At 51.7% G+C, this 14,154-nt stretch overlaps 1 protein-coding gene and 1 long non-coding RNA gene across 4 annotated transcripts in view; one reads left to right on the top strand and one right to left on the bottom strand.

Annotated features, from left to right (window-relative positions):
- TMEM268 (transmembrane protein 268) overlaps positions 1-4,222 on the top strand; it is a 13,004-nt gene extending 8,782 nt beyond the window's left edge. For all 3 annotated transcript variants that reach the window (XM_027650228.1, XM_027650229.1, XM_027650227.1), the window contains 3 exons: positions 1,116-1,196; positions 2,930-3,118; positions 3,897-4,222. In XM_027650228.1, the coding sequence (XP_027506029.1) occupies positions 1,116-1,196; positions 2,930-3,118; positions 3,897-4,076 (450 nt within the window). In that variant the 3' untranslated portion in view covers positions 4,077-4,222. The remainder of the gene's footprint in view (positions 1-1,115; positions 1,197-2,929; positions 3,119-3,896) is intronic.
- A 1,480-nt stretch (positions 4,223-5,702) lies between these two features.
- On the bottom strand, positions 5,703-8,792 carry LOC113950366. The gene is made up of 3 exons (XR_003528724.1): positions 8,638-8,792; positions 8,194-8,286; positions 5,703-6,434 (listed from the first exon to the last, which is right to left on the bottom strand). It is a non-coding gene; the product is annotated as an uncharacterized LOC113950366 (long non-coding RNA).
- Positions 8,793-14,154: the final 5,362 nt, after the last annotated feature.

Genomic DNA, 14,154 nt, shown 5'->3' with positions numbered 1-14,154 from the left:
CTGGACTAGACAAAGATTTAGGGGAATCAAGAGAGTTTTAAGATCCCATTAAGGTGTAAAAGGAAGGTGAGGGAGAGATGTTTAAAGAGGTAAGAAATACAAATGGTGAGGGAAGCCAGGGTGGAGCACAGGGGCAGGCAAGGGAGCAGAGAATTCTGCAGGAGGGCTGGCAGGGACATCCTGCAGAATGAGGACAATTACAAACCTGAATTACAATAATTGCAAACCTGAATTACACATTTATTCACACCAGGATAGTTCTACACCTCAGTAAGTGAGGGCTAATCCAAGGATCCTTTACCTTTTTGTGTCCCAGAACTGCCTGAGAGCAGCAAATAATTTACAATTTCTCTGTCTGCTCAATGTCAGATCTGTTTTAACCCTCTGGCTTTTCTGCTGTTCCTGGATCCCCTTGATGGTGGCAGGTTGAGGAGATGTCCAAGGGCAGACCTTTGGCTGCCTCAGAGCTGGCAGGACTTGCATCCCCATCACGTTGCTCTAGGAAGACTCTTCCCAGCAGTGTCTCTGTCCTGCAGAGCAGCACCAAGTAGGGTAAATTTTGCAACAGATAAAGGGGAAATATTATCAATAGTTGGATGTAAATGCAAATATAAATGGGATATAAATAATATAAATATAATGTGAATAATATAAATATAAAATACATTTAGGATATAGAAATAGAAAGAGAAACAAAGCCAAGAAAGCAGGAAGGGGGTTAGGGTTCAGGGGAGCTAAGTCACTGTGCCCCACCAGTTTATTTGGATATAAGGCCACTGAGATGAGTGATGGGCAGTGACCCTGGGTTATCCCCCACCCCAGGCTGCAGGAGGGGAGGGAGGAGGACTGGACTGGGGTAATGTCCCCTTTCTCTGCCACCCCTCTTCTTGTCCCCATTACCTTGAAGTTTTGTCTTAGACCAGACATGGCTTAAAACCAGCCCTAAATGGCACTAGACCCTCGTGGCTAAAACGAGCCCTGTGATGCATTTTTTGGGTCCTGGCTGTATCCTGAGCATCCCACAGGCTCTGCTCCCCGTGAGATCTGTCCTCCCATCCCCACGGAGCTGGGAGGGGGGATATGGAAACATTCCCTCCTTAACCTGCCCCTTCCAGCTGTGGTTTGTGCACTTCAGCCCCGAGCGCTGCCTGCAGGCCCTGTCCTCCCACCTCACCCACCTGCAGAGCACTGCACAGGTAAGGGGGGTGGGCACAGCCTGGGCACACCCTGGGCACACCCTGGGCACACCTGCAGGTCCAGCCCTGGGCCCCAGGGTTGGTGGGATGGGGGCAGAGAAGTGTTTTGATCAGGTTATTAAAATTATTAGAAATGCCTCTGCCCGAATTAAAGTGCAAACAAGACCAGCTGCCAAAGGCAGGAGTATGGATTTTATTTAACTGCAAATGTGAATAATTTAACAGTTAATAATTTAACAGTACCAATTGAATTAATATTTATTAATTAATTGTTTAATTATTTAAATAATTATTTAATTAATTATTTAATATTAATTTAATTAATGTTAAATATTACTTAAATTAATATTAAATTTAATAATTAACATTTAACATTAATTAAATATTAATTATTGAATTTAATATAAATGGTAATATTTAACATTAATTAAATCTTTAATATTATTTAATTACTATTATTTAATTGCTATTATTTAATTGCTATTATTTAATTACTATTATTTAATTGCTATTATTTAATTAATGATTAAATAATAACCAATAATAATAAACTACTAAGAATAATCGATTAAATAAATAAAACAATTAATATTTCTTGATTGTTATAACAAATAATTTATTAATAAAATAATTGAATTTTTAAAAAAAATATTTTATTATAAAATAATAGTAATAAAATTAATAAAATTAATAAGTAATAGCCAATTACTATTAATTAAATAATAATTTAATAAAAGTACCAATAATTTTAAGAGTAAATGTGTAATTTACTGTTATTTAACAGTAAATGTGAGGCAGAGAAAGAGAGAATGAAACAGGAAAAGGAGGAGAGGGGAAGAAAGAGAGTGACAGAGAAATATGAAAATAGAAAATTTATCATCACTCTGAGATGATTTTTGACAATATTTAAGGGATTAACAACATTTCAGCCCAACACAGCAAGGACAAAAAAGTGTTTGAGTGTCCTCCCGAGCTTCTCCTGCTGGGAACTGGGCAGACTGGGAGGTGGATCAACTGCACCTGCTGCTGCCCAGTTCAGCAGGAGCTTGTTTTGATTTGTTTGTTTGTTATGTGCGTGGCTGGGTAATTAACTGCACAATTTTAATGAAAGAAAGTCATCAGGAACCAAAGAAAGGCCAATTTTGGAAGCACGTGTCCCAACCTGAAAGAGCTGACACCTTGAGCTGTCCTCCAGGAATAAATGGGATGGCCTGAGGGAGAAGGAAATGCTGTACTGGGTTAATTGGATAAAAATGTTGTCCTCTTGGCCTCCAAGGGAGTGTTTGTCTCTCTGTGGTGTATAAATATCCCCTGAACTGCCCTTGCTGGCTGTGGGATGAGAGGTGAGGGGGTACAACCCTCCCAAAACCCTCCAGGTTGCTCTTCCCCCTGCTGAACCAACAGCTGCAGCCTGGGGGATGGACAGTGACCCCCCCTTATCCACACACAGGGGATTTTATAGACTTACATTTTAAAACCTCGGATTTTAAACACTCAGATCTTTTAAAACTCAGATTTTAAAGACAAGATTCCCCCTGTCAGGCTGTGATCATTGTCCTGGGAACAGTCACTGCCACAAGAGCTCATGGATGTGGGATGGACACCCACCTCCAAGTGCTTGGGATGGTAAACCCCAGGAGTGAAAAACATGCAGGAGGAAATTGTTAAAGCCCTTTAAAGGCTGTTCCCAGGACACCACTGCCTTTGGAGAACCTAAAATCTTTCTCTTCCAGGCAGGATTGAGGCACAGGCTGGACAAGCTCTGTGTGGTCATGGAGGCAGCAGTTCAGCCCGACCTGGGGACAGAGGATGAGGAGGCTCCACGTGAAGAGTCCCCTCTTTTATCCAGTGGGGAGAACCTGAATAAAAAGCCTGTGACATGCAATGAGCTGCTCTGCCTCGTCCCTGAGGGCCCACCAGAGGTAAGGAGAAATATCCCTCCCTGACAGCCTGAGGCACCAAATCACCTCCCCAGGCAGCTCAGCTCCAAACCTCATCCCAGCACCCGCCAGCCGTGGGAGACTCCTCCTTTTTCACCACCAGAAGCACCTGGAATTCCACACACACCTTCTCCAGCCCTGCTGCTGCTGAGCAGCTCAATCAGCCAATGCTTAATCCTTGAGGAATTCATGGCTTGGGCTTTTCCTTGCTGGTGGCTGGGGGTCCCAGTTTGGAAGACAAACTCTACCCAGGGACCTGGTGCCCCTGTCCAGGCTGGGGATGAATTATGAATGAGCCCAGCCTCTGTTCCCTCCACAGAAAGTGCCTTCAAAGACTTGTGCCATGCTGAGCAACAAATGTGTCCTCATTCCTGCTCAGCAAGGAGCTTCAAAAGGGATGATTTTGATTTATTTTCCAGTTTTCCTCTTGCTGTTACTAAGTGAATTCTGTGCAGGTGCCATCCCTGCAGATTGAGGCTCTCTGGCTGTCTAGAGGCCAAAAAGAAAAAAAAAAAAAGCCAGAGGAGGCAGTGACAGAGTGGGCAGGTCCCCAAGCTCCCAGGCCACCCACGGGTCATTTTGTGTCCCTCCCCTGTGGGGACAGTGCTGACCAGAAGGGGATCTGGGACAGTTATATGTGCCAGTGGCTGCTGTCCTGCTCCTCTCAGAGCAGGACAGTCCTTGAAGGAAGGAACAAATGGTGTTTAATACCACTCTCTCTGCCCAGATGCTCTCCCTGACACCTCTCTGCTCCTTCCAGGCCATGGCCCAGCAGCTCCTGGTGATCTTCAGCGGGTGCTACGTCCGGCTCCTGGTCACGGGGCAGCTCCCTGGGGCCGTGGCAGGAGGGCACCTGGAGCACAGCACCGTGCCCTGTCTGTGCCAGTTCATCCAGACCACCGTGCTCGACTCACACCAGAGCTGGTTCAGGGGCAGGTGACCCCCAGAGGGGGCTGGAAAACACCAAAATAAAAGCTGTCCCTCCACACCAGTGGGGCAGAAGGGAGGGCTGTGATCCCTCATCCTGGATTTACCCAGATGGACATGTGGAAGTAGGACTCCAATAAAACATGCAGGACACTCACAGAAAAGCTGCTTGCCTTGGAGACTTGCCTGCCCCTGGCTCAGGGGGAAGGAGCTGCCCCAGGGGTCAGAAACAATCCAGGCACAGGCTGGAGGAGCTCCTGTGGGACATTTCTCACTGCTCTTACCTGGGGGGCTCAGAGAGTCACAGGGAACACCCACAGGTGCCAATCCCACACCTTTGGAATGAAGTACGTGGGAGTTTCCAGCACAAGGAAGACAGGGAAACGCTGCCTGGAGGTGTTGGAAATGTGCTGCCTGCTCTGGGCTGTGTTTGTGTCACACAGTTGTCAGGGACAGTGTCTCTGCCCTGTGACATGTGGGCACTGTCCCAGTTGATGACTCAGCACACTTTCCACTCAGGAACAAGGTGGGGACAGTGCTCAGTACCTGCTACTTCTGCTGCCTCCCCTGGGAGGGAGGAGGTGATGGGCACGGAATCATGGAATCAGGAATCACAGAGCTGGAAGGGACCCACAAGGATCATCGAGTCCAACTCCTGGCTCTGCACAGGCCCATCCCCAAGAGTCACATCTCATAGAAACACAGAATGCTTTAGGTTGGAAGGAACCTTAAAGCTCAGCTCATTCCAACCCCCTGCCACAGGCAGGGACACCTTCCAGCAGACCAGCAGAGCCCTGGGTGATCCTTGGGATCAAGCCTTGGAGAGGGCACTGGGTAGGGCATCCTGGGGCACTGCTCTTTTCAGGCTCCCTTTTCTGCTCCATTTGCAGGCTGATTTCCTTTGTTTTTCCTTTCCTCTCCATGCTCTCCATCTGCACACAACACATGAGAGGAGCCAGTGGAGAGCAGGAGACCTCAGTGTGTCCATGGGATCCATGAGGGAATGGCAAAGGAAGCACTGTGGGTTGTGTGCTCAGGTGGTGCTGGTGTCTTCCTGTCCCACAGCCAGGCCCTTCCATGACATTCAGGTGGCTCCTTGTACTGGTGTGACCACCTAATCCCCAGTTTGGTGGTGACACCTGTCCCAGGGAGTGGCAGTGTCAGAATAAAGAGCCCAAGGTGTGCTTTTTCCAGCCTTGCTGTGGCTGTTCTCCACCTTCCAGCCTGCCCTCCCTCCTTCCCCCCCCATCCCCTGCAGAGGCCCACAACCCCCAGGGCAGGGTTTGTGCCTCTCCCACCTTCACAAAGCCCAGCATGGCCCACACAAAGCCAGGAGGGTTTTAAAATTAAGGTCAGTGATTTGTGTACATCCCCTCCTGCCACCAAATTGTACCAGCGAAGGCCAAACCATCACTCAGGGCAGCACGAGGCCGAGCCCTGGAGCTTTGGGAGCTCTCACTCAGCTCTTCCCAGGGGTGCAGGATGACTCTGCTCCCTCTCTTATTTTTATCACAAGCAATGGTGAGGCAGGAGCCACCTCTGCCTACATGAGCAGCCAGAGGACCCTCAGCACTGAGTCCCAGCACCACAAGGACAGCAAACCTGTTCCAGGACAAAACCCACCACTCTCCCAACCAGCTGCTTTTGATCCAACTTTACTTCTGGTTCAGCTGTCACAGGAGGGGGTCGGGCAGAGTCTCCCCCACGAGTGTGAGGTTTGTGATTCTGCTGTCATTGCTCTGTGACACTGCAGGGGTCGGGGGGGTCCTGCTGTGCCCCTGCAGCCTCTGCTCTGGGGGAGCTGGTTGCCCATTCAGACTGGGCATGGGGGAAGGGATCATACAAAACATCCTGGGATTTCCACAGCCCTGAGCTCCCAGACTCCTCACTCCAGCTCAGGGACTGATTTGACCTTCATGGAAACTGTCTAATTTTATACCAATATCATCAGGAGCACAAATTGGTTTCACAGGATAAAATTCCAAATCACTGCTGGGATGCAATGGCTCGAGCTCTTCCTCTGGTATTCCATGGCCCAGAAGTGCCAGGAGCATCTGATACATATTGGGAATCTTCTTTTTTTGTCTACCAGCTGGAAAATTCCGGTAACAGGAGACCAATTAAGATGTTTTCTATCGTTGTGCTTCTCTGTTGAGAGCAGATACAGGAGGGATTTGCTGATATTTTCCAATCCCTGCGCTGCAAGATTCCCAGCAAATGGATTCCCTGGAGAAATCAGTGGGAAGAAATCTTGTGGCCTTCATGGGAGGACCTTGAGGGTTTTACTGTCAGGACCTGCACTGGATGGGTTTGATGTTCCTGGGAAGGGAGGCTGTTGCTTCAGGAGGTGCTGATACCTCACCCTTTACATCTGCAAATGCACAACAAGAGGAGAAAAGAGGGGGATTTGGGATTAGCCAAGGGGAAAGGGAAAGGATTTGAAGGGACAAGGCTGGGATGTGAACAGGGAAGATGCTCCAAAAACCATAAATAGCATAGGTGTGAGGAGTCAGGCCGGGTTTGTGACATGGAGAGCCCACCTTGCTGCGAGGAGGGGATAAAGAGCCACAGCTTCCAAGCTGTGACCCCACCAGTGCCTCTGGATCATCCACATTTCCCAGCCAGACCATTCCTCTGCTGAGCCACGTGCTCCTGGCACCCTGTGCTGGGCCAGCTCTTCCTGAGGCACCACAGAGCTCCTGGCTGGGGAATGCTGTGGGACAGAGGGATGTGCAGCCCCCCCATTGCACTGGCACAGCTCCTGCAGCCACAGATCTGAGGGGCTGCTGTGCCCAACCCACACAGGGCCAGACCCTCTGCTCGTGCCAGCCTGGCATCTCCCCTGACTGCAATTAAACACCCAGCAATTAACTGCAGTGAGGTGCTGAACCTCTTTGCTCAGAGGAGGAGTTTGATTTCTCTCACTGATACACCCAAGTGCCTGCCCTGAGCTTCCCAGCTGGAGCCTCTGCTAAATCCTGACTCTGTTTTTCCTTCATATGCACTTAATTAAGGCATTAAGTGAAGGGAAACACTCCCTTTCCCTTCCCCATTAAAGATCTAGCTGCTATTTTAGGGAACAGGTGATATTCTAGAGACTTTATAGGATTTCCTGAGCACGTAGTTTGCTTTTCTTCTCCTCCCCACAGCACATGGGAGCAGCAGGAAGGGAATGGCTCAGCCCTACACCTTCCCTGGAGTCTCCAGTGACAACTCCTGGCAGAGGCAGGAGATCCCAGGCATGAGCTGACCGCTGTGGCAGCTGCCTGGGAATGTGCCCCTGCCTGGGAATGTGCCCCTGCCTGGGAATGTACCCCTGGCTGGGAATGTGCCCCTGCCTGGGTGCAGCTCTGGGCATGTTTGCACAGGAGCAACCAGGAGTGACTCAGCCAAACCAGTACAACTGGTATTTGCTGGGCAGATCTCTGCTGTGCTGAGATTCCTCTGTCTGCTGTTCAAAACTGAGTTTACTTTGACAGTGAGGTTTAACACTTGAGCAAGGTGATGTAGGAGCAGCTCTGAGTGAACCTTCCTTGCCTTGACTGGGATGGGTGAGGAGCCAGGATGGCCCTTGCTGTACCCTCTGTGCCAAACTGGGACCAGCTGCTCTGGGGGTTTTGCATGAGTGATCTACAAAGTGTGGTTTAAACGAGCCAGGAAGGGGATGGGGAAGATTGGGAAGCAAGACCAGGGATCTCTTCCTGCCTGTGGGGGTATGGAGATGTATTTTGGTATTTACCAGCGTGCATGAAACATCAAAGACTGTCCCAGGGACACGTGGCCCTGGGGGAGCAGGTGCCATCCTCTTGCCCCTCTGGTTTCCCCCCCCAGAGCGTGTTTGTCCCCTCTTCCAAAGGCTGCTATTTGCTCATCCCCCCTGCCAGGGGCTGGGATGGAACCAGGACGTTTAACAACAAAACCCAGCGAGGGAAGACAAAGGAAAGAAACTTTTGTAACTTCCACCTGTTCCTCCTCAGCCCAAGCGCCGGGCTCTGAGACAGACTCTGGTCACCGGAGCACATGGAGGGAGGGGGCAGGGAGGTGTGGAGGTGCCCTGGGAGCCCAGGGGAGCCCTGGCCCCTCCATCCCGGGTGTGTGGGTGTCCCTGTCCCCCCGGGGTCCGGACTCACTCTGTCGGTGGCCGCGGGGCTCTGCCTGTGCCGGGCAGGGCGGTGGCTCCCGGCTCCATAGGGTCCTCATCTTCCTGGCCACATAGCGGCAGGCTGGGGGGAAAGGGGAGACCCCTGCTCACTGCAGGAACCTGAAATAACCCCAAAACACCCTCCCCAGCGAGCCCAGAGCGGGACCTCTCGCTGAGCTGGAGGTCCATATAGAAGGGGATCGTGGCGGGGCTTGCGGGACCCACGGCAGGTTGTGGCCAAAAGCAGCAGAGGGAATGGAGGGACTGGGTTTAACAGGTTAAAAGGGAGTTGTTAGTGTGTCTGGAGCCCTGGCTGTGTTTCCAGCTACTCCAGCCTTTCTCCCCCCACGAGCCAAAGCCATAAAACACGCGGAGCGTTTACCCTGCGGGAACCCCTCTGAGCTCCCTCGCCTCAAACCAGAGCTTTCCTTACCGTCGATAATTACTCAAACCATTTTTGTCGCGGGCTCAGCAAATCTGCCCTTCCCAGCCGGCCTGGCTCTGCCTCCCGCTCCTCTCGCAGCAGCTCTGCAGTGTTCACTCACCAAGCCCGGCTCCCTCCTCCCCTCCCTCCCTCCTTCCCACCCTCCTTCCCACGGGGATGCTGCTCCCGGAGCGCCCGGTCACGGGCGGGGCGGTGGCTCAGCCTGGCGCTGCCCCCGGGATCCCTGCCCAGGAATGCGATCCCTGCTCCTCCCGGAAAGGAGAAAGTGCTCTGAGTGTTGGCTCCGAGGTTTGAGCCGGCCGTGGTGGAGGGGAAAGGGAAAGGACAGGGAAAAGTGGCCTGGCCGTGGCTGGAGGAGCTGCTGGTGGTACCTTGTGGCTGCTGGAGGATCTGGGTTTGAGACGCGGGAGCTCATCAGCTGAGCTGGGTGGGATCACTGCGGTGGGCACTGTGCTTGTGCAAGCAGGGGAGAAGAGTGGGATGTTTCTTCTCCTTTCCTGCTGTCGTCTGGGTGCTGCAGGGACATGGATATCTTAGAATCACAGGATGGTTTGGGTTGGAAGGGACCTTAAAGATCATCTAGTTCCAAAGCTGTGCTGTGGGCAAGGGTACCCCACACAATCCTTCCATCCCCCATTCAGACCTTTGCACCTTTTTATACCCTGTCCCAGTGAGTGAGGGGGGAGGAAAGGGTGACATCCCCAGCAGACAAGATGCAGGCAGAGGCTTTGCTTTCTCCAGGATCCTTTGGGATCCCACCTTCAGAGCACTGATGGATTTTAGTCCTCAGCGCAACCAGTTACTGAAGCAATGCAGGTTTTGTACATTTTCCAGACCTTGCTGCTGTTTGTGCTTGTCTGTGCTCCTTAATCTCAGGCAGGTGAGCTCTGAAAGCTTCTGCTTTGCCCTTTGACCAAGGCAATGTGTTTCCCATCTCCAAACCGAGCACTCGCTGATCCAGGTGGGTCAGACTTTGTTTTCCATGGCCTTGCCTTGGGATTGTGTGAGGCTGGTCAGAGATGTGGCTGATGGAGGGCAGGGATAGTCTCTGCCAGGGCTGCACAGCCCAGGCTGCTGCAGCACAGTCTGTGAGATCAGTGTGTGAGAGAGAGGAGCTGATGTCTCACCACCCACTCTCAGTCTTGGTCCTCCATGGTGGAAGGTCTGAGTAAGCCCTGATGGGCTGAAAACTGTAAAATACAGCATAGAAACCTTCAGCTCAGCTGGTGGCCTGTGGTGGTGGCGTGTGGTGCCAGTGACAGGCAAAAGATTGAGTGGCCATGAAGAGCAGCCTCTGCCCTAAACCATCGAGGACTCCCCGTCACACCCTCAGATCACAGAAGGGCTCAGGTGGAAGGGACCATAGAGTGTCATCTGGTGCCACCTCCCTGCTCCAGCAGGGCCGTCCCAGAGCACATGGCACAGGACTGTGTCCAGATGGTTCTGGGATATCTCCAGCGAGGGACACTCCACCTCATCTCTGGTCTCTCTTCAGTCACTGCCCAGCAAAGAAGTTCTTCCTCCTGTCCAGGTGGAACTTCCTGGGCGTCAGTTCCTGCCCGTTCCTCCTGTCCCATTGCTGGGCCCCCCTGAGCAGAGCCTGCTCCATCCCCTGCCCCCTCCCTGCAGACCCTGCCAGATATTGAGGTGGTCCCTTCTCAGTGTCTTTTCTTGAGGCTGAAACAGCCTCAGCTCCCTCAGCCTTTCCTGGTCAGGGAGATGCTCCATCCCTTCAGCCTCTTTGTAGCCTCTGTTGGACCCACTCCAGGAGCTCCATGTCTCTCTTGAGGAGCCCAGAACACAGCACTCTACATGTGGCCTCCACTGAAGCCTGCAGGAGCTTGTGATCTGTAGGTGTTAAAAAAAATTAATCAAGAGAAAACCCCCAATCCCTGAGCAACACCCTCCAGACCTCCCTCCTGAACCTCTCAACCTCCAATCCCTCCTGGAGGAACAATCCTTCCCGTCCTCAGATGAGCTCCCGAGGATGAAGGGAATGATTGTACCTTGTGCTGAAGCACAGAGTGAAGGTGGCTGGAGGAGTGAGCTGCTCTTCTGAGGCTTTGCTGCTGGCGATTTGGCTCCCCTCGACTCCACACGTGGCCCTTGGGTGTTCTCCTCTGCCAAATGTCGCTGTGGAGCTGCCGCCTTGGGTGTGCAGGCACATCCCTCTAGATGGTGCTAAGATAAAGAGAAAAGATGGGTGGTGAGAGGCCTGGGAGGAGGGATGTCCTTCTGGGCGTGGGCTCTGCTCCTCTGGCCCTGCCAGAGGTCTCCTGGGTGAGGAGAGCACCTCCCTCTCCTCTTGCTCCCGGCGAGTCTCCCGTGCCCTCCTCCAGGCATTCTCCTCTGGTGCTCATCGGTCCATTGGCAATAAACACATCCCAGGCCCTTCTCCCACTTCTTGTTTCCCTTGCTGGTGCTCAAGACTCCACAAATTCATCACGATTTTAATCAGTGCATCTTCTCCCACCCGTGCACGGGATCAGACAAGTTGTATTTTTAATGGCAAAAATCCATCTTGGCTGGTTTTTTCCACTTCAACCAGTTTTACTGAGCAGCACAGCTAAGACTCATCAGCTGAGTCCTCTTCTATCTCATGCACCATTAACCAGAATCTTAACCAAATCCAAGCATGGATAATGTTTGATTTATTGATGTGGGCAATGAAAAGAGAGTTCAGCCTGGCTGCCAGAGAACAGCAAGGATTAGTGTGAAGGGAAGTCATTTAGAGCCACAGCTGAACAGATTTTACTGTGGAGTCCCAGATGGGCAGTAAATGAGCTGTTGAAAGAGAGATGTTGTTAGAAGAGACTTTTAAAAAAGAATAGCCATGTTAGGGTCTGGGTTTTTTTTTCCCACTAAATAGGGTGAAGAACAACTCTATGAACCTCAATAGCACTGGTGAGGTGAGCTGAGCTCCTCTCCCTGTGCCTTCTGCAGAGGGAGAGGATGTTCCTACACACTGAAGGGCACAATCAGGCAGCTCCTTGGCACAGGCAGGCTTAGCTTGATTGGGATTGAGGAACCTTCAGCTCCCACCCAGGATTGGGACCACAGAGCAGCCTCACAAGAGGGTTTTGGTGCTGGTCCTGTGCACCCAGCTCTGGCAGCTGCCCCTCTGTCACCACTTCCCTCAGTCACTGAGAGAGGCTGTTACATGTTTTAATTGCTCCCCAATCTAGATTTGTTGGCCTGAGCATTGTGTGTGGTTTCTACTCATACAGGAGGACTGCTTTTGCCAAGTTTTCTTTCCAAGAATGGCTCAGCTCCATTTGTGATGAGCCCATAAACTGGATTAAGGGCTCAGGGACAGATTTCCTAGTATTTGAAACCCATAATCTGGGCTGGGTTTTCAGCACAGCTCAGTGCCCTTGTAAGCAGTAAATTATGGTCGTTAAGTGCTCAGCACTTTGTGGTTTGTATCAGGCTGCTCGAGGCCATGGTTTCTGTGAAGCAGCACCCAGAGCTCCAGGATCTTGGGAAAAGAAGGGCAGTGTTCCCAGTGCTGATGTGAGAACTGAGCTTTTCTGATGATGAGACTCCCCAGCCTCTTGATTCTCCTTTTCAAGAAGAGCAAAGAGCTCTAAAGAATTAGTCATCAAGTCAATCCATGCTCTGGAGACAACCTGCCACCCATCCAGGCTCTGATATTGCCCATGACAGAACATCACCTGAAGCTCAGGAGGGACCCCATCTCCAGCCATCAGGCTGATGCCATTTCAGAGCATCTCTGCTGTGGCCACCTCTGAGACCTGTGGGGTTTGCAGAGAGACCTCAGTTAAACCAGGGCTGTTCCAGGGAGTGATGTGGCCACAGCTCAGTCAGACTCACAGACTGGTTTGGGTTGGAAGGGATTTTAAAGACCATCCAGTCCCACCCCCTGCCATGGGCAGGGACACCTTCCACTAGCCCAGGTTGCTCCAAGCCCTGTCCAACCTGGCCTTGGACACTTCCAGGGATGGGGCAGCCACAGCTTCTCTGGGCAACCTGTGCCAGGGCCTCCCCACCCTCACAGGGAAGGATTTCTTCCTGATATCCCATCTAACCCTGCCCTCTTTCAGTAAGAAACAATCTCCCTCTTGTCCTGTTACTCCGTGCCCTTGTCCAAAGTCTCTCTTCAGCTCTCCCAGAGCCCCTTAGGGGAAATGCCCACAATTTGCCCAAGTGTGTTGTGGATTTTCCCCCCCAGCCCTTCTCCCAGTGCTTCAGCTCAGCTCCATGGTGGCACCTTCCTTTGAACACCAGTTTGCTCAGGAGGACATAACCGGGGGAGATGGGTTTGGGGAGATGGGGGTGGGGATCTGGTCCAGTTCAGAAGAATGGACAGGTGACATTTATCATCCAGGGCACTGCAAACCAGCTCAGGAGCAGCTCAGAGGGCCCTGTAAACACGGTGCTGCTGCTGTTGACTTCTGTGCTGAAAATAACCATGGATAAACTGATACCCTGTGTTGGAAAACCTCACTGGCATCAGGAGGAGTCAAGGAAAAAGCAAAGCATCAACAAGTCCACACAGAGCTTCCTGCAGAGGTCTGGGGATGGAGAGGTCTCAGAATCACAGAACCTGCTGAGCTGGAAGGGACCCACAAGGATCGAGTCCAACTCTGCCCTGCACAGGACCATCTGCACACTCACACCACGTCTCAGTGCCCAGGAGGCTCTTGAGATGGTGATTATGGATGACAAAAACACGGAAAAGGATTTTTTTTTGGAGCCGAAAAATGGCATCATGGTTTTTTTCCAGACGCTTCGTTCTTGGCACGGACGGTGGGGAATTTCGGTTGATTCAAACATTCCTCAGGTGGTTGTGGCTCTTGGTGACCTCTTTGCTGTGGCACTGGTGCTCATTTCTGCTGCTGGGCCCGTGCCACCAGCCCAGCCCAGCTCTTCCTCTCCAACCTGGATCCAGTAGTGGCAAACAGAACATTCCTGAGTAATTGGTCCTGATGTTCACAAGTCTGAGGAGAGGTGAAGGTGGCTGCAAGTCTTTCATGGAAAAACATCCCAAAATCCTCTGCCTGTGCCTTTGGCGAGGTGACAGCCCTGCTGAAAGGAAACAGAGACACCAGCACAACTCAGAAATAAATAACCATGACATGGAAAGTGTCCAGCCCAGGGAGGGCTCCAGGAGGATGGGGGGGCTCATAAGAGCCCCAGGGTGAGCCAGCAGATTGGTTTGTGCCCCGTGGAGCTCGGGGAGGTGTTGGCAGCGATGCCAGCCCAGCTTGGCACGTCCCCAGACCCTCTGAGCCGAGACTGGCAAGGCAGGAGATCCCTCAGGGCATATTCCATTGCCTGCTGGTTGCTCATCATTCCCATGGCACGGGAGCCATGGCCTGGCCCGCTCCCTCTGTGCTTGTCATTCTTGGCAGGGCACTTCTGCAATTACTGGCACCCTCTGGAGGAGCAGCATTTTGGGATGATCAGCCCCCAAAGCACAGGATAAAGATCCTGGTCCCCTGCAGCTTCTCTGGAGGCACATAAATGAGTGACCAAGCAACT

Source organism: Corapipo altera, unplaced genomic scaffold (genome assembly GCF_003945725.1).
Source record: "Corapipo altera isolate COAL_440 unplaced genomic scaffold, ASM394572v1 268, whole genome shotgun sequence".
NCBI classification, from domain to species: Eukaryota; Metazoa; Chordata; class Aves; order Passeriformes; family Pipridae; genus Corapipo; species Corapipo altera.
This window is presented reverse-complemented; position numbering and strand designations above follow the sequence as displayed.